General features: G+C 36.6%; 2 protein-coding genes and 1 long non-coding RNA gene across 3 annotated transcripts in view; 1 reads left to right on the top strand and 2 right to left on the bottom strand.

Moving 5' to 3' along the window:
- Window positions 1–9975, bottom strand: part of LOC107730725 (serine/threonine-protein kinase BRSK1-like) — a 16349-nt gene extending 6374 nt beyond the window's left edge. The window contains exons 1-11 of the mRNA XM_016541622.1: window positions 8406–9975; window positions 6862–6956; window positions 5943–6028; window positions 5611–5751; window positions 4517–4633; window positions 4403–4436; window positions 4212–4280; window positions 3858–4004; window positions 3528–3559; window positions 2885–2904; window positions 2642–2792 (exon numbers count right to left, since the gene is read on the bottom strand). Coding sequence (XP_016397108.1) covers window positions 2642–2792; window positions 2885–2904; window positions 3528–3559; window positions 3858–4004; window positions 4212–4280; window positions 4403–4436; window positions 4517–4633; window positions 5611–5751; window positions 5943–6028; window positions 6862–6956; window positions 8406–8493 — 980 coding nt within the window. The 5' untranslated portion in view covers window positions 8494–9975. The remainder of the gene's footprint in view (window positions 1–2641; window positions 2793–2884; window positions 2905–3527; window positions 3560–3857; window positions 4005–4211; window positions 4281–4402; window positions 4437–4516; window positions 4634–5610; window positions 5752–5942; window positions 6029–6861; window positions 6957–8405) is intronic.
- A 1079-nt stretch (window positions 9976–11054) lies between these two features.
- LOC107730778 (uncharacterized) lies at window positions 11055–20365 on the bottom strand. The gene is made up of 4 exons (XR_001638715.1): window positions 20232–20365; window positions 18074–18204; window positions 14041–14146; window positions 11055–11198 (listed from the first exon to the last, which is right to left on the bottom strand). It is a non-coding gene; the product is annotated as an uncharacterized LOC107730778 (long non-coding RNA).
- A 1657-nt stretch (window positions 20366–22022) lies between these two features.
- On the top strand, window positions 22023–24319 carry prl (prolactin). The gene is made up of 5 exons (XM_016541647.1): window positions 22023–22053; window positions 22214–22335; window positions 22491–22598; window positions 23735–23917; window positions 24069–24319. The coding sequence occupies exons 1-5, from the start codon at window positions 22023–22025 to the stop codon at window positions 24255–24257; spliced, it is 633 nt and encodes a 210-aa protein (XP_016397133.1). The 3' UTR covers window positions 24258–24319.
- The last annotated feature ends 844 nt before the right edge of the window (window positions 24320–25163 follow it).

The following is a 25163-nucleotide window of genomic DNA, read 5'->3' as shown; positions in this document are numbered from 1 at the left end:
TATATATATATATATATATATAGGTCAGTGGCCCTTGGCTTGGTATTGTTGGCAGAATTCGGCCCTCGGCGAAAACTAATTGAGGAACCCTGCTCTACACTGTGGTTCTGGACATATTCTTTGATCATTTGGTCATCGTTTGATGAATTAAGAACATTTTACATGGTACGCAGCAATTGCAAGTTCATTTTGAATCTGAGAGATGGGACCAGTGTCGGCTTGCGTTCACAAGAGTCCAGGTACTTTGTCATGCACAACTACTAGCGGTGCATACTGTGGAAGATTAAAAAGTTGTTGTTTTTTTTCAACTAATGCGTGTCATTGATCAATCAAAATTTAGTATAATCACGACCGTTCCTTAGCTTTTACAGGGTCAAAAAATAACAAGGAAGAAGATATAATACTCCGTGTTGCTGATTTTCGTGAGCTCAATGACGCCTAAACGTAACATACATGTCATTTAAATTTTTTATAATTTTGCTTTATTATCTTTCACTTACATACAACAAAAATGCAATATTCATACAGTAATTATCCCTGATGAAATATTTTCACTCACTAGTATAAGCACTTCCTTTTTGTACACATCAGAAAAAAACCTGCCGTGTACCATGTAAAACGCCATTCACTGTTGCCATGATTAATGATCAATAGAACATGCGCACAAACAGCTCTTTTCAATTAAATTATGAGAGGCAAACAGCTTTTTTGTGAATAAGGTGCATCTATAACGAGTCTAGTTTACATAGAAAAAAATAAATGCACAAGAGAGCATGGTTAAATGCACAATACTGCATGGTAAAAACACATTTTTGTGCTAAAATTGCCATATCACACAGAAGTTGTGCAATTCATTAGTGAATTTACCCACTTTTTTATCTGCATTTTTTTGGAAGGCACTTGAAGTTGAACAGAAGGCACATGTGGTATATTAAGCTTGACTTTCAGATGAAGGTAAATACAAATATACAATGCAATGCAGCAGTGATTATCTGTATTACAGTGTTAGCAGAGAAATTAGCATAGAAGCTGAAAAAGTAGTCCCTTTCAATGTGTTGATAAGAGTCAGAAAGCTTCTAAGCAACAGGGTTAATTTTACCTGGATACAACGTGCTGCATGAGAGATGAATCATGGCATGACAGTGAAATGATGGACAGTAACGTATTAGGGTTGCATGATTTGGTCAAAAAATCGGATTGCAATTATTTTCTCATATTTTGGCAAGATTCTGTAAGATTTGCACTGCAATACGATAAACATTTAACATCCGACAATTTGTTGCAGCTTAGATTTACATAGAAATAAAGTGTAAAAAACTACTAAATTATGAGTTATGCCTTTTTTCTCCAAATTAATGTTTGGCCCACACTCATATAAAGAACCAACTCAGAACTCTTTCAGTTAAATTAATTAATTAATTAAATAAATAAATAAAAGTTCAGTTCTTTTCATTTTCACATTGTACCTGAAACTTAAAGGGGACTCAAATCTCTTTAGTCCACTTCAGTTTAGTGTCTCAGTCCACTTTACATTCATAAATTCGTATTATTATTATTATTAGCTTTTTTACATTACAATAGTAATTATTTCAATGTATTTCAATGGTAATATATTTCCATCCTAATTTCTTTACTTTCACATGTTAAACTTTCAAGCCTTTATTTTGCTGGAAAACTGCTTGTAATGATTACAATTACATGAATGTAACAATGTAACAAAATGTTGTTGTTCTCAGTGCACGACTTTTAGATTTTTTTGATAAGCACATTTATTTTGATTATTTACATTTTTATTTCAATTAATTGTATAGCCCTATAAGGGAGAGACATGCCTTTCAAATAATAAGCCTCTTAATAAACAAAATGTATGCAAGTAAATGGAAAATGTCAAAAATCATGTCAGCATCGGTGCCAGACTGACAACTTTTCATTCATTTGTTCTGTATACATTAGGAAGTCCATTTCTGATCCAACCTGCAGCACCTGCTCTCATACTCGCTACGCTGCCCTAACAACCACATGCTACGACTTCCCTGTCAACCTCTTAATGATGATGATTCTCCACCTTGAAGTCTCTTTTTAGTCCTGGTCTGGTCTTGATCTGTTTATTTTGGGGAACAAGCCCTCAATATGTTACATTTACAAATCACTGATGTTTGCCTTAGAGCTCTTAAATGAAACTGGCTTACTTTCAGGCCTAAAGCACCAGCGTGCTTTCTAGGTTACCAACTATTCTCATGGTGTTCTGTGACTAGCTTTGAACATGACAGCAACACACACAGGCCTGAACTGCAAAAGCTCACTCACCAACATCATTTCTGGGTGGAAGATGTTCATCTTCATAACTAGGGTAGCGCTCCTTTCTGTCCAACAGAAGATAGTAGATCAACTTCTCCTGGTTTTCTCTGGGAAGGGAGAGATGCAAGTCAGAACTGACTTTCATTGTATTGACAAAAGCATTCTTCAAAATATCTTCTTTTGGGTTTTACTGAAGAAAGTAAGTCATACATGATTGGAGTGAGTAAAATCATTTTTTGAGTGAACTATCCTTTTAAGGTCAGTTGTATCTTGTTTGAAGTACAAATCCTTGAAATCTTGAGTTTGTGCACTATTCTTTTCTGAATTACAGGCTAAGATGTACCTCTGGCTATGTGCAGAGGTATCCAGTGCTCTGCGGGGAGGTGTCGGAGAGCCCTGCTCTGTCACACTCAGTACCTCCAGACTCTTTCTCTCTGGCCGACAACGCCCATGACGGGTCAACATGGGCGAGTCCACCCGCTTACGGGGAGGATCTGATCACACAACCACAACCACAAACATACACCCACTGTAACACAAACATCGACTGTGTACTCTTCATGAGCAAGTCACATTACGACTGGACACGGCTCGTTCCTGCCCCCTCTGAGACAGAAAGACACACAGACACACAAGCAAATCAATGTGGAGTGCACATGTGGGCATTACATACAACATAAAAAATAAAATTCACTTTTAATTGAATAGTTTTGTGTAACACAGAAGGAGAATTTTTGCACTGCATAGTGACCTTGACTGTCAAGTTCCAAAAAAAGACAAAGAAAAGGCTATATTCCAGATCTTCAGGTGACATACAGCTTTGTGTAAAGAGCAGACCCAAGTTTATGTTGTTATTTCTGCTCGTACTGTGTACATATGACACAAGCCATCATGTCAATGACGTTTGATCATGAGATGTTTGAGAACCCATGACATTTGATGATTTCATTGACATGCAACCTGACGCAATATTTGGCTGAATGCTAGACTGGATGGCAAGATTTTTATTTAAAAGCAACATTCAGTCTGACTGTTGCACAGAACATTTTGGAGCTTGACAGACACACTATAAAACTGTTGATGTATGAAAAAGTGCCACTCGAATATTTTTCAAATTCTCCTTTTGTGTTCCATGGAAAAAAATAACAGCATACAGGTTTGAAATGGCATGAGAGTCAGTAAATAATTATCTTTTCTGAACTGTTCACGGTACCTCACATGATACTTACTGATACCAGGGCTGCTTTTGTATTTCTTCCAACTGAGAAAAGAAAAAAATCAAGAATTATCATAAACATTCCTTGGCAATACACTAAGAAATTAATACTTTTATTCAGCAAGGATGCATTAAATTGATAAAGTGATAAAAAGTGTTAAAGATATATATATAATGTTCATAATAGAAAACAATTATTTCAAATTCTAAGATTATTTCAAATTTATAACTGTTTTTACTGTATTATTGGTCAAATAAATGCAGTCTCTTACCAACCTCAACACTTTGAACGGTAGTGTATATGCAATTTCTATATAGGTGCATTGAGTTTTGTGTTGCATACCGTGAAGCGTTTCTCAGGGTTAACCTCAATCATGCCACGGAGGAGAGCCTGGCAGTCTGGAGGAATGAAGTGAGGCATGTGAAATACCCCACTCTTCACCTTCTCCAACAGCTGACGTAGGTTATCATGGTCAAAGGGCAACGCTCCCTGTGAGGTGAAATGTTACAATTCACACACATTTCTGAGTGCAACCAAGAGCATAAAGCCTGCATTATCCCTACAATCAATGGCAATTTTGAGACATAAAACATTTATTTTCCAGCCACTGACAGTTTTAATAAGGCATGTAAGGAAGGTATTAAATATGGGGAAAATGTTGGAAATTACAAATATAAGATGCAGCAAGCTTCTCACCACCAGCAGAGCAAAGAGAATAACCCCACAGCTCCATACATCTGCCCGACGTCCATCGTATTTCTCTCCCTGTGAATAAAAAAAACAAAACACTAAGTACAGATAAGCACTGGTTGTTTTGTAAAATATGAACCTATGAGACTTATATGTTAAAACATATGGTGCTTTTGCTCTTAGAGCTTCGTCCTTACCCTGATGACCTCAGGACATGCATAATGGGGTGATCTGCAGATACATAATATAGAGCATTAATACTTCATCATCATTAATACAGTATTAAAAGCACACAAACACAAACTACTGACCCACAGCTGGTCTCCAGCAGACTGTCCCCAACCTGTAGGGAGGCCATGCCAAAGTCAGCAATCCTGATATTATTCTTCTCATCAAGCAGGAGGTTTTCAGGCTTAAGATCTCTGTGGCTGGAAAAAAAAATGCAATGACAACATTGTAATATACTTTTGTATATTGTAATATTTTTCCTGAAGTATCTGAAACCACAATTATTTTACAGAGTGAGAAAGACCTTTGGGAAAGGTCTGAGAAAGAGATTTTTTGTGTAGCATAATCTGCAGTACATGTAACAAGAATAAATCACAAAGTTTTGTAATACATATACTTGCTTTATTTGTTTTTTATTTTTTCAACATTCAACATACGTTCAATATGCAAAAAAAAAGAAAAAAGTTTGGGGTTGGTAAGATTTGTTAAATGTTTTTGAAAGAAGTCTCTTAATATGCTCACCAAGGCTGCATTTATTTGATCAAAAATACAGTAAAACAGTAATATTATTACCATTTAAAGTAACTGTTGTCTATTTGAATATATTTTAAAAATAAAATTTATTCCTGTGATGGTAAAGCTGAATTTTCAGCAGTCATTACTCCAGTCTTCAGTGTCACATGATCCTTCAGAAATCATTCAAATATGCTGATTTGCTGCTCAAGAAGCATTTCTTATCAACGTTGAAAACAGTTGTGCTGCTTAATATTTTTGTGTAAACCATTATACATTTTTCAGGATTCTTTGATGAATAGAAAGTTCAAAAGAACAGTATTTATTTGAAATAGACATATTGTATAACATTATAAATGTCGTTTTATCAATTTAATGCACCCTTACTGAATAAAAGTATTAATTTCTTTAAAAAAACAAAACAAAAAAAACAATCTTACTGACCCCAAATTTTTGAACAGTAGTGTATCTGTGTACATATAAAGTAACCCATATATTGAAATAATGCAAGTCAGCTCTGCCTTCTTAACTTGGCCACACATTTTCATCTCAACACACATCCTCATATTCCTAAAGTCGCAGAAATATTGGAAAAAAAAAATATGCACGTAAAGGAATCAGTGTGTGCAGCACATTAAATAAAAAGGTAAAAACAGACATTTACCATATAGAGTGACTGTGACAGAAGTCCAGAGCAGATATGATTTGTCTGAAGAACTTTCGAGCCTCTTTTGGCGTCAGTCTGCCTTTCTTTACCAGGTAGTCAAATAGCTCCCCACCAGATACATGTTCCAGCACTAGATACCTGAGAGAATGAGAAAGACATTTATGAAACAAATGCACAGAGATAGATACACATGAAATGGTACACACAAGCACACCTCTAAAGAATGCAGGATGTAAGTCTGGACAAGACAAGACAAGCCAAGACAAGACAAGACAAGACAAGACAAGGCCATACATGCTTCAGATGTGTGGAGAAACAGCAGTACTTACAGATATTTGTTATTCTCGTACACATCATACAGTTTTAGGACATGAGGGTGCTCTATTAGTTTAAGAATAGCTATCTCTCTCTCCACCTGCAGAAACGGGGAGAGCGAGGAACACTGAATGAGAGTTCAATAGGGAAAAGGAGCAACCTTGATGTAGGAAATAACCAAGCAAAGATGATCACTCTCAATTAAAAGTGAACCAATATAGTCAATAGATTAACAAGAGTCTGACAATCAACAGTAGACATGGACAAAAATGACTTAGCAGGGAGAGTCTTGCATTTGTTTACACAGAACATTAGGGCAGATGCAGCAAATACTGTGGTTAATAAAGCAGTTGGAGTTATGCAGCTGCTGTGTTATTGAAGAGTTACTGTAAATAAAAAAATGCTGCGTAAGCAGGAGGTGACTGAGAAAAACTAGAACTTTTAGACATTTCTGTTGTAAATTCATTGTATGCAAAACTTACTTTCATAAGAACAGACTCTGATAGCTTTTCTCTGTTAATTAGTTTAAGAATAGCTATCTCTCTCTCCACCTGCAGAAACGGGGAGAGCGAGGAACATTGAATGAGAGCTGAATAGGGAAAAGGAACAACTTTGATGAAGGAAATAACCAAGCAAAGATGATCACTTTCAATTAGAAGTGAACTAATATAGTCAATATATTAACAAGAGTCTGACAATCAACAGTAGACATGGACAAAAATGACTTAGCAGGGAGAGTCTTGCATTTGTTTACACAGAACATTAGGGCAGATGCAGCAAATACTGTGGTTAATAAAGCAGTTGGAGTTATGCAGCTGCTGTGTTATTGAAGAGTTACTGTAAATAAAAAAATGCTGCGTAAGCAGGAGGTGACTGAGAAAAACTAGAACTTTTAGACATTTCTGTTGTAAATTCATTGTATGCAAAACTTACTTTCATAAGAACAGACTCTGATAGCTTTTCTCTGTTAACTATCTTTATGGCCACCTTCTGTCCTGTGATACAATGAATTCCTAACTTCACCAGACCTGCAAGAGGAACACAGATGGTCATTCTTCATAGAAGCATTTTAAAAGTGGACAACATTAAAATCTAGACGAGATGCACTTGTAAAAACGGAAAAGTAGCTTATGAAGCTAGCCATAAAAGTAGCCATAAACATATGGCTGCAACTTTCAGACTGCACAATTTTAAGTAATCAATTCCCATTTCCAAACTATTACACTTGGAAAAAAAGCAGCACTAACAAAAACACTATGAATTATGCACACTCCAAAAAAAAAAAATCCTAAAAACACCAGTACATACTGCTCATATAGACAGTCACATAAATCGTTAATGGACACCCTCTTTTACTTGCCAAAAAACAGTCTACTTCCTAATGTATGTAGATCTATATCACTCTTGTGCACATTCATATCCTATTTACAATGTACTGACAAACAGGATCTGTCTGGCCTTTGCGTTTAGAACAGATCGGGGACAAGCAATTGTTATACCTTAAAACTAACTAGTATCCAGGTTTACAATGACTAGTACCTTTGTTAATAACTAGTAATCTAATAGAGATTGGAATCATTTTCAATTTTACTAGTAACATTTTACATTAGTATATTACTTATACTAATTTCTTTACTAGTTGCTTTACCTGTTTCATAGTTACTGGTAATAAATTGCAATTTGTTGCAAATCTTGTATGTATTTAAGTTGTTACTTGTTTCATTGAACTAAAGTAACTGACTAGTCATTACCAACAACACGGTAAAAATTTAATATCTAGTGAGAAAAGAAATGTTACAACAGTTGGGGAAGTTTCTAGTTTCCCATAAATATGCACCAATATCAAATAAATGAGCACTAGCAAAACTACTAGAATAGATATACTAACTATTGAAATAACTAATCAGGACTAGAATCTATTGAACAGTTACTAGTAAAACTAGTTCCAGCTACAATGGTAATTGAAAAGTTGAACCACAGTTTCCTTTAGAATTCAGTGGCAAATTGTGCGATTTGTTACAAGTAACAATGGAATATATGTCTGTCTCTAATGCAATAGCAAAAGTGTAAGTACAAGTAACTAGCAACCTGGAATAACTGAATAGATATGCCTAGGACAAGTACTAGCATCGTTAGGGTATTGAAATTGATAGTCACTATTTTATAACAAATATAAACATAAATATACATTTAAAAAAAAAACAGATTGCAATCAAATTCAGGCTTTGAAACAGCACGAATGAATCACTGCCACTCATGACTCAAAAATAAAACGCCAGAAAGATGAAAAATAATCTTCCTCCCTCAAACACTGGCCTGTCACTTGCCTCCGTGCCTCATTACATTTCATCAGCTGAAACACCCCTGCACATCAACCTTTCAACAGATTAATTCTTTAATGAGACGCGCGAAGTAGAGCAGAATTTATTCCAATGCATTAACTGAGTGCTAATATCCCAAAGAGGAAATGCTCTTACCTGTCTGGCCCTTCCCCAGCGTCTTTTCCAGTCGGTAGGGCCCGACATACTGAGCTGCCTGACTCCCCGACAACTCCTTACTGGACATTTCGTTCGACAGAGCTTTTGTGTCACAATATAAGCGGGTAAATCAGTGTATTTTCACAATGTATCCACCGGTGCCTGTCCTGCTCACGTAATAGCTCCGCCGTACAGACATCACAGACGGTGAGCGATGACACAGGGATGCTGAGGCGTGCTGTCAGTGCCGTGGCCTACTCCCAAACATCTGCCGTCTCCTTAAAGTTCGTGGAAATGGATCGGTAACATTTTCCGTTCGAAAATATCAAAAATAAACAAGAGTTGCTTGTCCAGCCGAGCCTATACGCCAAACTTCAGCTGTTATTGCGATTTAAACGGCCTGTGGCTGCTGTTGGATGAATGATGAGGGGACACGATTAAATCTGGGCCGATAGGCTACTATATGACTACATCAGATAATAGCTGTGAATGACACCAAAATGATTATGAATATAGAAGACAGGTAAAGATAACAGGAATAATAGGCAGCCTGGTTCAGTCATTAGTTTGTTTTCGCCGGTATCTTTTCTTTAAAACTATATTCATATAGACTCCCGTTGTTGCCAAACTGCAAGTGACCTATTTATTAAAAACTTGGCCACATCTATTCTGAGAAAGAACCGCACATCCGGTTTGTGACAATTTATACGTATTATTCTGTCTAAGATTAAGTGAATCTTTCTTTTGTCACTGACTCTTCAAAGTGTTTCGTTTTATTTTAATAAATGTTTGGATGTAAAGGATGAGCGTCCCGACGTGCCTGATATAAACTACTGGTATCTTCCAGGCCTCACATCCGGAAATATGGGAGAATTGTACGGGAGAAAACAGTCACCCTTTCGCGAAAGAAAGCCTCGGTGTCTTCCGTCACATGAATCCGCCAATTAATCCACCGGGCGCGTGCCAAGTGTACATTGCGCTTTTGTAAGCTGCAGTGTTTGCGCAGAAATCCCTTGCTTTATTCGTACGGAACACATTGCTGGTCAAAATACAAGCATCTTCTAACTAGCGTAGGAGCCTCCTCTCCCCCTCCCTTCCTCCCGCACGCTCGCGCTGGCTATGTGCACATCACAGCATCTTCTCGCGCTCTCCTCCCGTCGCCTCGGCTACCGCGCGTGGAGTCATTCTTTCGAGTTTGCGTTACAGTCGCTTGAAACCGCCTGACTTTAATCCGTTCGCTTCGGTTGCCTTGTGACCGCAAGGATAGCAGTCCCTCTGTCAGTGGGGCCTTTCTCTGGTTTCTAGCGTTCACTCTCCCTGTATTCCTTCTCCCCATCCGACACGAGCAGCATCAGCATCCGGGTTCTGCGCAGCTTGCGTCCCCTCCCTTACGCGACCCCCCCTCCCTCCATTTTTTTTATTAAATATTTTCTGATAATTTGTTATCATAATATTTATGGACTAGCTGCCTTATCTACATTGTATTTTCTTTTCTTTTTTTAACATTTTTTAAAAATACAACCACAACCTTGCAGGAATATCCATCTCTGATAGTTGTGTTTTTGCACAGTGGTTTTCAGTATTTTTATATTTACATGTATGCATTTAGCAGACTCTTATCCAAAGCGATTTACAGATCCAACAGTTTTCGTAGTTTGTTTAAAAAAAATGTAGATTAGAGGGGACAAGCTATAGCAGAGAAGAAAAAAAGAAATGTAAATGTAAAGAAATGCACTTTTTGCATACTTTCTATTGCTACAATTAAAGCACCATCCATGCAGTTCAATGTGTGAACACAAGGTGGCAGTAGAGACATAGACATAGGGCGTGTTCTGCAGGCAAGAAGTTGGTGAAAAATTTTCCCAACATAATGCGCATTTATTTGGGGGGTTTTATTTCTTGATCTCACCCAAAAACATTTGGCATAGCGAAATGTTGGGAGTATCTTCTAGTCCAATCTGTATCAGGCGGTCTTAGTCCAGACAGCAGGGGGCATTGTTCAAGCTCTTTGAGCTCTTTATTGGCCTATCTTTTGCAAGTGAGGCAGTAACTGTTCATATATTGTGTTAAAGTGCCTATATTATGTACATTGAGTAATTACAAGATTACATTTTTTTTTTTTTTTAAAGGTGTCATCTGCTAACAAAATTCAGGATTTCTAATTGTGTTATCTGACGGAGATCAGCAGACAGCGGTGATTCCTGCAGATTCACCTGGACATGCAAGTCAGCACTTTGCTATTATCCCTCACATGATGCTTCTCAAGGTCAAACGCATTCAGTGACCTTCCATACCAAGTTATCCCATATTCCTACCCGTCTGGCAGACCTCCAAGTAACAGCGCACCCTCCTCCCTTTATTTTCTTGGAGTCTTATTTATGACAACCGAAATATGTCCTCAGCAGGGAAGAGGCAGAAGGCCTGGAAACGCCTGGAAATGTGATAAAGCAGGGCTTAAGTGTAACTGGAAAACTTTTCCCGAATTGGGCATTTGATATTATGACAAGTAACTAATTCAAGTCAGAAAAAAATAATATGGTAATAAGTTTTATATAGCCTATTTTTTATTACATTTCAGGTTTCACATTTTACACTTTTTAATAATTTTAATTTCTATCACTCACTGCATGGGTACAAAAATTTTGCCTATTTTGCATACAGCAAACTGGTTGGAGAAATCCATTTGAGGTTCACGGGGGGGGGGGTCTCTGCTGCCCCAAACCCCATCATTTAGTCCAGTGCCACGAGCTGCAGGGAATGCTGGGAAGGTGGAGGACTCAGTGCAGTAAACCCCTGAAAACAAACAGAAATACAGAGAATCAAAAATCATACATTTCAAATGATAATGAAAAAAGTTGTCTTGATCATGAAGTTAACACAAGACAACCTTAAAACAAAGGGAGCATAACAAATGTGCTTAGGTTTAAACAGTTAAATTAACAGCTAATCAACAGTCACGGTGCAGCGAGATTGTAGTAAAGGGGCCCGAAGGCGGCAAATCCAAATTGGGTATTTATTCCACAAACACTGAAGAACAGCTCATCCACAAACAGCAGAACGTGTGGTACAGACAATAATAAGCAACCACTCAAACTGAAAGGACAGAAACTTAAAACAAAGTCCAAACTAACAGAAACTGTGACACTAATGTTAGGAATATTAAAACAAATGTTTTTTCCAGTTGACTTGGTTTCACTTGTTACAATAACAAACATTTGTTGACTGGATTAGTTAATAATACTTAAGTCAAATGAAGTAACGGTTGACTACAATCTAAAATAAATTTCAACAAGAAATTAATTGTCAAGTTAACAGAATTTTAAGGCAGTGAATTAAAAAAAGTGAAGTTGGCTCAAATTTTTACAGTGAAATTTAAATAATATTGTATTATTTTAAAATAAATATAATTTAACATTATAGTCTATGTTGGATATTTATTTTTGCATGCTTATTTCCCCCATTACATTTAGATTACATTTGCTATGATACAGTACTCATTCACTTATCTTTACATTTACATTTACATTTATTCATTTAGCAGACGCTTTTATCCAAAGCGACTTACAAATGAGATAAATAAAAGCAGTCAAAACTAACAAAAGAGCAACAATATATAAGTGCAAATGACAAGTCTCGGTTAGACTAACGCAGTACACGTAGCAAGGTGTATATATATATATATATTATACACACACACAAACACACACACACACACACACAAAGAAAAACAAGTAGATAGAATAGAAAAAATAGAATAGAAAAATATAAATATATATTTTTTTTATAAAAAAAAGAAGATAAATGTAGATAATGTAGAATTAAAATATAATAGAAAGTGACAGCTCTGAGCTTAGAATGATGCTCACGGAGAACATCAGATAGCCAAGGGGCAGAAGAGGTGATCTTTGACAACATAATTTTATTAAAACAGTTCAATTTAATCTTCAGCTAATCTCAAAACATCCATTTTCATGCTGTACATTGTAATGTTCCGTTGCCTTCACGTGATACATTTAAAACAATTAATTTAAATTTGTTGTGATTTATTTAATAAATATCAGCCATTTATTGGTTCTCACCCATAACATGGAAATAATGTTTTTTGTTTTTTTTTGCTATCTATAATATTTTTTTATATCTGTGCATCCTAAATTATTAGACTATACCAATCTTATGTGAAATACTGGGCTGTGTTTCCCGATAACGTTGTCTCTTAGCGCGCTACGAAGTCTCCAAAGGTATGCCTTAACTAAAGCTGTACCATTTCTAGGCGTGTTCCCCGAACTATACCTTAGGAGGCTGCTTAAGATATACCTTCTTACGTGCGACGTTACCAGGTGCTGTCCATGGCGGTGGTGCTGAATTGGTTGATATCGATGGCTCGAGAATCGATTATTCGTTCTATGCACAATCTGCTTCACTGCGTTATGTGAGAAAGCAGTGTTCTTTATAAAAGAAGTGTTGATTTTAAATAAAGACACGGAACCTTTTCCTGTTAGAATGCAAAGAACTTGCATGAAACTTTTACTTTCGCTTTGCAACATACATCATGTCAGGGAAGAAAACCAAAAAAGAAAATTATATTCCCAGAGCACCTCCCAGTGGTCACCACATAAAATACAAAGGAAAAAAACCTACATGAGACACTGCTTAATAAATTAACATCTTCTAACAAAAAAAAGAAAAAGAAAGAAAGAAAGAAAAAACTTAGGCCTACACAAGTCCAACAGAAAAATATTCTGGTAAGAGTGCTTTCCAACAAGAAGCACTTCAGTTCAAATTGTATTTATCAGGACTCATTGGATCTTATAAAAATAATCCAAATTGCAAACTAAATCCAACACTGGATATTTTATATAATTTCGAAATGAGTGCGTGAACCCGCAACCTCATGCCCAAACCTATCATGCATATAACTAACTGGCAGTATGCCTTCACTGGCCTTTGAAAGGGTCATTTATATTCTCATAATATATTTTCCATAGTGTCTTCATTTACTCCACAACCAGGGTTGACTGCCCAGCAGCCGCATAACATATTGGTGTAAATCACTCATTTCTGTTATTGGATGACTCAATAAAAACGCAACAGGAGAAACATATAATCAACAGCTAGTACTATTGCGGAGAAAAAGAGAGAAAGAGCCGCCAGCAGCTGAATATGTGTCGACAAAATTGGACCAACAAGATCTAAAAGCTGCTGAATTTGCTGCCGTGCCGGCGATTCTAAAGTTTTAGTGGACATATACACTATATGGCTCTGCGGACGGCATCATCTTTGATTTTGCACAACTATTATATTCGTATAAAATGAGATGTAAAGAACTGCGAACTGTCAAAAGTGATAAGGTATAGTTAAGAGTGGTCCAGACCAACCTTACGAAAGTATGACTTACAGAAGGTATACTTAACTAAGAATGTTTCAGGAAACACGTATTAACGATAAGGTACAGGTTAAGGTACAACTTAAGAACGACGTAGCATTAAGAAGGTTTTGGGAAACGCAGCCCTGACCAGTCAGCCATATTCACATTTAGAAAATAAAACAAAGTACATGATGCAAATGCTGAACTGACGTGAATAAAATACTTGTCTGATCAAGTAAAAGGGAATAAAGCAAGTGAATTGTGCATTACTTTTCCTGCATGCTAAGCTCCTCATGACGCCTCAGCGTTGCTCTTCACACAGGCGGCAAACGCCTCCATTAGCTCCTTACACGCTTCCTCACCATTCTCCTTTACACTGTAGCACACAGGAAACACAGTCATTACTCCAGCACACATATACACTGCTGATTCACATCAACATATCCCATATACAACACAAAAATGCAGATTTGTCCCTCTGAAGCACACAAGACTTCATGAAGTTTCTGTACCACACACTGTAAAGACATTACATAATTTTGGTTGTGTCTTTAGTTTTTGCAAAGTCATATAAAATGTGTACTCACAATAGGCCGGATTCTGCTGGGACTGAATGAGACGGTATGCATTTGTGCGAGTGAGATTATTTGAGCCTCTCTACACCAAACAATGGCAGACACTGCCACACTGCATTAGAGTGATGAAATGAAAACGAGGGTTGGAATGACAGCGCAAATGGGGGGAAGAGATGCAAAAAGAGGGCAGTGGATAATTCAGCTGAACGAGTGAAAGATAGAGCCCTAGAATCACGTGACAAAGCAAGCAGGTAATGGAAAAGAGACATACTGCTAAAAGAGGGAGATGTCGTGACTTATGAGGAAAAGAGTCCCTCCCCTGCATAGAAAATTATTTTAGTCTCTCCCTCCCCACAGATCATCTGCTGCATCTCGCATGGTGACTTAAGCGTGCTCTTCCTCTCTTTCTCTCTTTTCTCAGTGAGCGGTGATGTAACACACAGCTGGTTAATGTAAACATAAAGCGCCTTATGCAGACTGGATCTGATGAGCCACATGACGTAGGTGTAAGAATGTATGGGGGGATTTCACTAGCCAAGGGCATTTCCTCTTCATAGGCAGCCATTATAATACTAATACTAGATTCTTCTACTGGACAGTAATACTAATACTAGATTCTTCTACTGGACAAAAACAATTAGCGCTAGATTATGTCCTTATCCTCAACAACCAATAATTAGTGATCACAAAACAGTTTCAAGTCATCTGGAAAACCTCCCATGTTTTGGTCTGGAAGAATGATCAATTTAAAATCTATTTTTACAGATAAATGGATTTTTAAAATGTGTTAAACTCCTGGAAAACTGCATCAAATGAACCAGAACATGGCTGTGTTTAAAGATCTTTTGATTTGGGAGACAAATGTTGAAACACTCTATAGTATGTGGTATAAAACTGGCGGCAAAAGCACAGTCAATTTAAAAGCTAGTGTTAAAGGGATAGTTCGCCTAAACATGAACATTCTGTAATCACTTACTCACTCTCATCTTGTTTCCAAATTGTATGCCTTTCTTTCTTCTCTGGAATATAAAAGAAAATGTTTTGAGAAAGGGCTTTCTTTTTTGTTTCTTTTGGAAGTCAAAACTGGTTGGTTACCAACATTCTTCCCTATATTATCTTTTGTGTTCTGCAGAAGAAACGGTTTGTAATGACATGAGTGTGATTAAATGATGACAGAATTTTCATTTTTGGCTGAACTATCTTTTTAAAGATATAGATAAATTGATCTTAAAATGTGCTTCAAATGTGCATTAAATGAACCAAACCATGGTTATTTGCCAGTCAAATATTGAAATCTGTCAGTCTTGGAGGTGTAAAATTAAAATGATAGCAAAAAGCAACAGGCAAATGGGAAGGGGATGGTCACCTTCCCCAAATTTAGACTGAATAATTCACAAGATGGCCAGTCCTCCACATATATAATGCAAAACGAAAAAGGGCACGGCTCAGGAGTGCTCTGATCTTAAACACAACAAACAGGAAATAATTTTACTTGACCTTAAGAATAATTCAATTGGAATCAATAAATACTGAATCCATATGGAACTGATTTATTTCCACATGGAGCTCCTATAACAAAGCTATCCCATGTTGATAAACCAGATGCTTTTGTTTATTGATAGATTAAGTAACACTGTTTACCCTGAGGGGAGTTTCTAATAATGCATTCCAACCACTACAAGAGCAGGCATGCTAACACAAATGAGAGGAAAAAATCTGCTTAAAGTGGAAAAGATTAAATTGTAATTTGCATTAACATTCCTGAAAGGACACCCTATAGGACAAAATGGCTGTATGTTAACTCTGTGGCTAATGTTTAGTCACAGACTTTGAGACTCTAAAAAGTGGAGGACATCTCAAGGTCATAAGCTCACAGATTCACATTGCCAGAAAGCAGTAAAAAGAGATTTTACACATGTTCCACAACTAGCAACCAGATGCATCCTCTCATTGAATAACTGCTGGATTCTAGGGTTGAACCTGTAACATTAATCCTCTTCTGGTTTTAAAGCCCATGATGAATTCCTGTTTGTGAAGCAGCATGACAAAAAAAATAGACAAAATGGCCACTGTGACATACTTAGACCAGGTGTAAAGTGATCCAGTGAATATTACATGTCACACTGTATAATGGATGACAGACACACACATCTATGCAGTACCATGTACGACGGCACTATAAATACCAGTGTGGTGTACGTTACTTAAAGGTCGGCCTTCTGTAAGGTTAAACATTCAGCTAGTCAGCAACACATGCAAGTTGCTGGTCAAAGTGATTACAAAAAGGTCAATGACAAACTGACCTGCTAATAGTGTTTTAACTGTTAACAGTTCTGCCATTCCATCTTTTTCCCGCCAGTCTTCGCCATGTCTGTCCCTGCAGCCCCCCAGTCTTGCTTTGTCATTTTTGAGCGGTGGTTGCTCATATGAGAGGAAATTATTCATGTTCACAGATGCACCTGTTTCTCCATTTTCCCTGCCCTCCCACCAATCCTTTTTGGATTAGTGGATTTTGTTTGTTTTTATATTCTGTGAAGCAGTATTTCGTAACTCCAGACCTACGGACCCACCTACCTGAATGTTTTAGATGTCTCACTAATTAAAACACCTGATTCATCTCATCATCTTCTTGGTGTGTTAATATGGAGACGTCTAAAACATCCTGGGAGGTGGGTCTCAGGGACTGGAGTTGAGAAACACTGCTGTAAATGAAGGTGACCGTGATGGCCAGTGCTTCAGATGAACCAGTGACACATTATTCAACCAAATTCTCACCCCACACACCTTTCCCCTATCTGGTCCTTGCACACCAAAGGTCAGGGTATGTGCAAGCTTATCTGTTTCTCATGCTGCCCAGGCCTGTCAACACTACAAACACCAAAAGCAGCCAAACTACATTTTTTTGGGTGGGTGTGGGGATTAGGGTCAAAATGCAGTTTGAGCAATGGCTAGTGTCAATGGTCAAGAAGGAACACAATTAAAACCTACATAGAAGGGAAGACAGCATATTGAATGAATGTTCATCACTGGCCACTGGGCACAATCTCCTTCATTTGCAGGATATAAAACCAGCAAAACCTATTAGTGGGAGGGCAGGAAAAAACGGAGAAAAGGTTCATCCGCCATCATCAGTGATTCCCTCTCATTTAAGTGGTCAAAACTCAAACATGGCAAAGTGAGGCCAGGGAGGTAGCAGGAACAGAAATGGTGAAGACTGGGAGAGGAAATCAGGGATGGCAGAATGAGCGAGAGGAAAAGCACGATGTAGACACATTCCCAACAGCCAATCAGCCGTGAGGAAGAACTGAAGTTGAAGAAAAACCCCAGAATGCTCTTAATGAGCGGCCCCAATGATGCTGCCAACTCAGATCAAACTGACACCAATCAAACCATTTACAAAACTCAAAAAACGTAATCAAGTTACATCTTATTAAAAATACAGAATCCCTCTGCGCAAACCTTCCACCTCACATTTGACGGAAGGTCCTTCCTTACCTCCATTTTGGATCACCATCATGATGCACAATTTACATTGCGTAACATAATTCTACTGAATATCACCAATCCCAGCATGATTCTAACTAATTAAGAGCTACAATAAATTTATGTAGAAATAAATCTACATTTTGGAGCATAAGAATTTAACAAATTGTCATTCGGTCCATACAGAGATGCAACGGACCGGTATTATGGACCATACATGACTGCTACTCCAGACTGCTACTTACCATTTGTCTAAATCTGCCTTGATGGCCACACAGGGTGCTGGGACAGGGGTCTCGGCAGGAGCTGCAGTCTCTGAGTCTGACATGGTTCTATGGCGTTGGAGTGAGTGTATGTGTGCCTGCTCCGTGCGCTCCTGTGGTTATATGTGCAGGAGAAAAAGAGAGAATGGAGAGTTAGAGTTGGCAAGAGGGAGGGGGAGTGTACATAGTACACGGGGGGAGGAAGGAGGTGGGAACCGAACGTGAGAGGGCACATATGTACACGAGCAAGAGATCAAGCGGGTTCAACCTTACTCAGCACCAAAAAAAAAAAAAGCATTTTAAAAGTATGGTGCTTCAAATGCAAAAAGCAAGTAATTGTGCTTCTTTCTGCACCTAAACCAACAGTGTATAATGAAGTGTACTGAGACAATGGAAAGTATGCAGAGAAACTTAACTTGCATTCAACACAGAAAAGCTGCACTACTTCTTGTGTTATATCATGGATTGTGCATGGACGCCCCCTAATGACAACATGGTTTCATGACGTGCACCACTTTACACTTTTTTTTTTCTTTGTTAATATTTATTTTCATATAAAAGCAGTATCATTTAAATTACATCCAATTTCCTTTTTTATTGTTTTCTTAAAGATTTAAGTAACTACAGCCAGTGTGTAAACTAGAATAAATACAAAATAAATAAAATCGAAATATATAAACATAAAATGGTTAAATGAAAACATTTAAATTAACACATTTTACAACCTTCTTGTCTTTCTTGAACTTCTGCCTTTAAAATGAAAACAAAGGCTTACTTCCCCCATATTTACATTTGTGTACACTATTTAGAAGTAGCAGATTAATTAATGAATTAAAAATGAATACATTTTCATGAGTGAATATTTTTAAACAGTTCAAAGCATCACCACCAGCCACTTTAGAGCTCATCACATATAACTTTCCCTTTAAACTTTATTTTTTATTGTGAGTTGTGCACTACATTCACTAAACCCAAATGATCTTAATGGATATCATATATAGGTAATTAAAATACTATTTCTATATGAATACATTTTAAATTTTAATTAATATGCCATCCTTCAGCAGGTTTAGTTTAGTTGGTCAACAAGTTGGTCTCCCAGCCTGACCAGCTATATGGTGTTCAGACCAACCTGACTAGCTATAAGCTAAATCAAGAAACCAATTTGGCTTTCAACAGTTTTGCTGCCAGAATGATTAACCAGAGACATTGAGGGGGTCACATTTGAACCAATATTCACAATAGTGGTCACTTAATACAGGTTTTAATATAGTAACCTATATACATTTAGGTTTTCGAGAGAAAACTGAATAAAAAACCAAGATGTTACAACATACTTATTCATTCGACGGCAGATAAGATTCAATCATTGCTCACCGCCCCCTCATCTATTCTGTTCAAACAGTTTTACCCCTTCACAAAGTCGTAGACTATAAATCAGAAACATAACTTTAAAAAGCAATCTATCTAATCCTTTCAAAGGCGGTTAATAACTAATTTCGTAAAGTCTAAATGACATTTATGCACGCAGTTAGGGTTGGATGTAGGCCTATAACAAAAAATTGAAATTCCGCGGGACAAAATATGAGAACTAGGCTGTGTGTAAGTTTGACAAAATATTTATTAGAATAATTTGTAACCTCTTTATTGCAGTTTTATTGAAGTGTGTGTTTTGTATATATTTTTAAATGATTATTGCATTATGTTCTCTGAATAAACAAAATTATTATCAAGGCTAAAATGCCTGTAGCCTATCATTAAAGTCAAATTCGTGAAGTTTACCTATCTTTGTATTAGGCTACTTATAAAACGTAGCCTATCGATTAGGTCCGTGAGCAAATGGATACATTTAACTACAACAAAAGCATAGTTGTTAGTTACTTTCTAAAGAAAGTTGAGCTTGGCTAAGCATACCTGTCTGCATGCAAGCATACTTGGCTAAGCAAAACCTGAAGGAAGAAACGACTGAAAGCTGCACGCGCATCTGAAAACCACGGGGCTATTTAACGGCGACCTTCCGACTAGAAGAACGTCATGTTCTCTAAACAATCAACCCACATCCATATGCATTTACACTGCTGTCAACGAGCTAAAGTGCGGTTAATTAAATTAGCATAAAATGTCAACCAATTACTTATACCTGGGTCTGCAGTCCGGAAGGATCTGGCAAGATTTACCTGAAAAACAAAATGAATATTTTTGAACTGGAACGCGCATTAAGTAGCTACTGGATCCAGGCTCCTTCTCCTGGAGTCTTGAGGGAGGAGAAACGCCCTAATACAGCAGACAAGTGGGAATACACTACTATTCTCGCTGTAATGAGATTAGTCGTCTTTAAATACGTATGTTATAGCAGCGGGGATCTATTATTAACAGAGGTTTTAGGAGTTGGTCAAATTTAATTTTACAATGTATAGGTTCCCTGAAATAGCCTATATGTGAAATTTAAAAGTTCCCAAAATATATGAGCAGTTCTGGAAAGACTAAAGCCAATTTGAGGTAGCAGAATTAATGAATGAACCCTTACAAAACTTAACCATGGTTTTACTATATACAAAACCAAAAACAAGAACATGGTTACTAGTTAAACCATGGTAACCACAATTTAACCATGGTTTTGCTGCACTAACCATAGTTTAACCATGGTATTTGTAATAAAACTGTGGTTATACAAATGGTAATCAATACGGCAAAAAACAACAACAACAAAAAAACATGGTTACTACACTTTTACTATAGGCTACAATAAATCCATGGTTAATTTTAGTAAGAATGAATGACTCCATTAATGAATTAACACTATTACACAAAATGCTAAAGGCCTGCTATTTCAAGGCCCTGTAAGGTCACACACTGTAACTAACAATTAAGTCAGAAAAATGAAGGGAACAAGAAACTTTCGTAAGAATTGGGCTCAACCAGCACATTCAGACATAAATAAACAAGGAACGAAAAGAAAAGAAAGAAAAAGGGTTAAAAAGCTCTCAGTTCACAGCAGGACATGACAAATGAGTGTTTCCTCATTGCTGGGGGAAGGGTCTCTCATGTGTAGACTTTCTTTAAATGGCATGTGGCTGAGTGAATGGGTACACAACCTCCATTGTGAAGAAAAGAGCTAGGAAAATCAACCCCTAAATAACTTCTCAAAACTGTACATCTGTAAATAGCACATTTGCACATTCATAATTCTGTCTACTGGTATTTTTTCCTCTCTGTTTTTTATTACCATATAGTTATTATTATTATTTATTATTATTATTAGTGTTATATTTCACTTTATTGCCTTAAATTGTCTGTACCTTTTTTCTGCACTGTAAGCTCCTGTCTCCAAGACAAATGTCCCCTTAATTGGCAATAAAGCTCTTTCTGATTCTGATAGTGGTGCAGTCTATTAGAATCAACTTTAATAGTATAATAAATAAAAAGAAAACAGATAGAATACAAAAAGATTAGAAAGCAAGCTATAGTGTTAGTAGTTAGTAGTAGTTAGTTAGTAGTTTTTCATTCAGACACCCTGAAGGTCCTAAAATAATAGCATCACACAAAAACACACTTTTAGAAAAAAACAGTATAGGCACACAAATCATCTAACGTCACAAATATCATCTCTATATTCAAAAGTAATTCAAACGAAAAAAATTATGATTTCTATTTATTTACCTGGTACATCATCTGATCATCTGATGTTTGCGCTCTTGTATCCTGTATCTACTTAAATAGCTTATAAATATTGATCAGCCAAACCCTCACATCAATGTTTTTCATTAGTTTCAGGATTTAACTAATACACCTGGAGTGCAAGACTCATTGCATATGCAAATGAGAGGACCAAGAAGTGCAGGCCTATATAATGGGAAGAAAATGACAGAGAGCTCAAGAGAGGAAATCAGACTGCAAAGATTCAAGCAAGAGAATAAAGAAAACAGTTAAAATGACTCAAGGATCTAGACTATACTTTGCAGGTAAGCAAACCTTATATCTTTCTCAGACTAACCTTTCCCTGCCACATTTTACACTTTACCTCTCCTCCATTCCTCGTTACATCCCCTTTTCTGTTTTCTGTTCACTTCAGATTACCATACTGTTATTTTTGAACAGTTTCTTTTTCTTGTTGCTTTTCAGTGACTGTTCTGATGTGTGCGTTTGTCTCCATCAATGGTGTCGGTCTGAATGATTTACTGGAGCGAGCCTCTCAACTTTCAGACAAACTGCACTCTCTCAGCACTTCTCTCACCAATGACCTGGTCAGTACCAAACACCCTTGTAAACATGTGTTTATGTGGTGTTATATGCACAATCACTGGGTTATTTGCAATATGTGACTTCAGTATTATCCAAACAGATATTTATTTCATGGATTTGATTGGTTGTTAGATATTAACCTTGCTTTCATCCACAGGATTCTCACTTTCCTCCTGTTGGTAGGGTAATGATGCCTCGTCCATCGATGTGCCACACTTCCTCTCTTCAGATTCCCAATGACAAAGACCAAGCCTTGAAAATACCGGTAAGTAATTTTAACTCATCCATCTTCATCTCTCTCAAATGCAAAAATTCTTTCTCCTACACTCTCAGAAAAAAAAGGTATGAAAGCTGTCACTGGGGCAGTTTATTTTCAAAAGGTATACACTTTTGTATCTTTCATGCACTAATATCGACACTTTAGGTACTAATATGTACCTTTAAGGTACCAATATGAAAAGGTACCGCCCCCGTGACAGATTTCGTACTTCGTACCTTTATTTCTAAAAGTGTATTCCAGCTTTTTTATTATTCTGTTATTCGATTTGAACATTTTTATAATTACAAATATTATATATTATACAGCATAATTTAAATAAAAATATACATAATCATTTTTATTGTAAAAAAAAATATATATTACTAAATTGTTGTTATAACTATTATATTTTATATAAAACAAAATATACAAAAATACATAAATACAAAAACATGATACCATATGATGTAAATGTATCTATATATACTATAAATACTTTATAAAGCTTGCAAATATTTGAAGTTCTCATGTTTTTTTTTTTCATTCAGTCTCAATCCAACCTATTTTCTGCATATTTCACACAAAAATGAAAATTCTGTCATTTACTCACCATTGATCAAACCCACAAGACTTTAATTGATCTTCAAAACAAAAAAAGAAGATATTTTTAATGAAGCATGAGAGCTTTCTGTCCTTCCATTGAAAGTCCATTCCACCAAAACTTTGATGCTTCAAAAATTTCATAAAGACATTGAAAAAGAAATCCATATAAATCGAGCTGTTTAATCCAAGTCCTCTGAAGAGACGTCATCGCTTTACATGATGAACAGATTTAATTTAGGTTTTTATTCACATATGAACAATACTCAAAACACATACATAGAGCTAGAGCACATTAAACATAATACATATGAGCTCAACTGTACTTGCCTCTGTGACAAATCTCACTGGTTCTTGCAGAATCACAAATATGCTTGTGTGTAACCTCATTGGTTCGAAAGTCTTATGGACTTGGAACAACATGTATTTACATTTTTTTGAGGGCTGAACTTTTAATGTGAAGTGACAAACATCTCCCACATTTGTAGTTACAGGAAAAACAGACCAGTAGTGAATGAAGTTTTATCTGATTGTTTGTGCAGGAGGATGAGTTGCTGTCTTTGGCTCGGTCTCTGCTGCTGGCGTGGTCCGATCCCCTCGCCCTTCTCTCCTCTGAGGCGTCCAGCCTGGCACATCCAGAACGCAACACCATTAACAGCAAGACCAAAGAGCTGCAGGACAACATCAACAGCCTGGGAGCAGGTCTGGAGCACGTCTTTCACAAGGTGATTGCGCTTTAAAAGAACAGCTCACAGTACATATATTGTGAATGTTGATTGTAAGAGGGCAATATGGAGTAATTCAAAATACTGAAAGAAATATTTTTAAGCAGGGTTGGTTTATACATTGTCCCTGTCCATGTTTTCTTCTCTACAGATGGGCTCATCTTCAGACAACCTGTCCTCTCTCCCTTTTTACACCAACAGCCTTGGCCAGGATAAAACTTCTCGACTTGTCAACTTCCATTTCCTGCTGTCCTGTTTCCGCAGGGACTCCCACAAAATTGACAGTTTCCTCAAAGTTCTCCGCTGTCGGGCAGCCAAGAAGAGACCTGAGATGTGTTAGAGTGGAAATGCTGTGCTCTGCTTCTCTCAGTGTGCATGTTAAGTTAAAATGGCAGAGCTGTGAGTGATCTGAAAATCAAATGGTAAAATATGCTCTTTATTGGTTGTTTCAAAGATGTAGATATTTGATTTGCTTTCTTATAAACTTGAATAAATACCTGGACCAACATCATAGATTACTCTAATCCCAAAGATAAAAGACACCAAAAAAAATAAAAAAATAAAATTTAAAAACAGCCAGGTTATGCAAAATTTCTGTACGCAGTGATACTGTATGATGAATAAATGCATCATATATTGAAATGTTTGACTACAGTTTGATAAGACATTTGTATATGAAGTAACTAAAGTGTATTCATCAAGGAAATTATGTTGGATTGTTAACTTCTGTAATGTGATATTTAAAGATTTGCACCATTGTCAATAAATTTCTACCATGCAGATTTATATTGACTCGTGGAAAAAAAATATATGCATGGAAAAGGACTGTGAAAAAAATTTTTCTCTACCACTTCCCACACAAATGTGAACATATACACAAAATAAGTGTGTATTATACACACACACACACACACACACACACAAAGACAGAGACAGTTTTTGTTTTATCCAGCTGTATTTACTCAGGAATGCTGCCAATTAAATAGGGTTTGTCATATAATTAAGGAAATTAGCATTATTAATTAGAAATTAGATTAACACCAATAATTTGGAGGTATCTGTAAGTTTTCTCTAATTTGAGTTCTTTTTCAAATCACATTTAAGTTTTTTTATACTGTTCTTCAGAATAGAATTAATTTATGAAATATGCTTAAATAAATTAATTTATGAAATATGCCCTTACTCCTGTTAGGATAACTTCAAAATGGACTAAGCAGTGGCATTGAAATTTAGGATACTGATCTCC

The sequence above is a fragment of the Sinocyclocheilus rhinocerous genome, unplaced genomic scaffold, assembly GCF_001515625.1.
Source record: "Sinocyclocheilus rhinocerous isolate Xijiao unplaced genomic scaffold, SAMN03320098_v1.1 scaffold549, whole genome shotgun sequence".
Lineage (NCBI taxonomy): Eukaryota > Metazoa > Chordata > Actinopteri > Cypriniformes > Cyprinidae > Sinocyclocheilus > Sinocyclocheilus rhinocerous.
Note: the sequence above shows the minus strand (reverse complement) of the source record. Positions and strands in the feature narration are given on the sequence as shown.

Excerpts from the sequence above, each read along its gene's own strand:
- prl (XM_016541647.1), top strand. The coding sequence starts at position 22,023 with ATGACTCAAGGATCTAGACTATACTTTGCAG. Across the intron at positions 22,054-22,213 it reads ATCTAGACTATACTTTGCAG|TGACTGTTCTGATGTGTGCG; the intron begins GTAAGCAAACCT and ends GTTGCTTTTCAG. Across the intron at positions 23,918-24,068 it reads TGGAGCACGTCTTTCACAAG|ATGGGCTCATCTTCAGACAA; the intron begins GTGATTGCGCTT and ends TCTTCTCTACAG.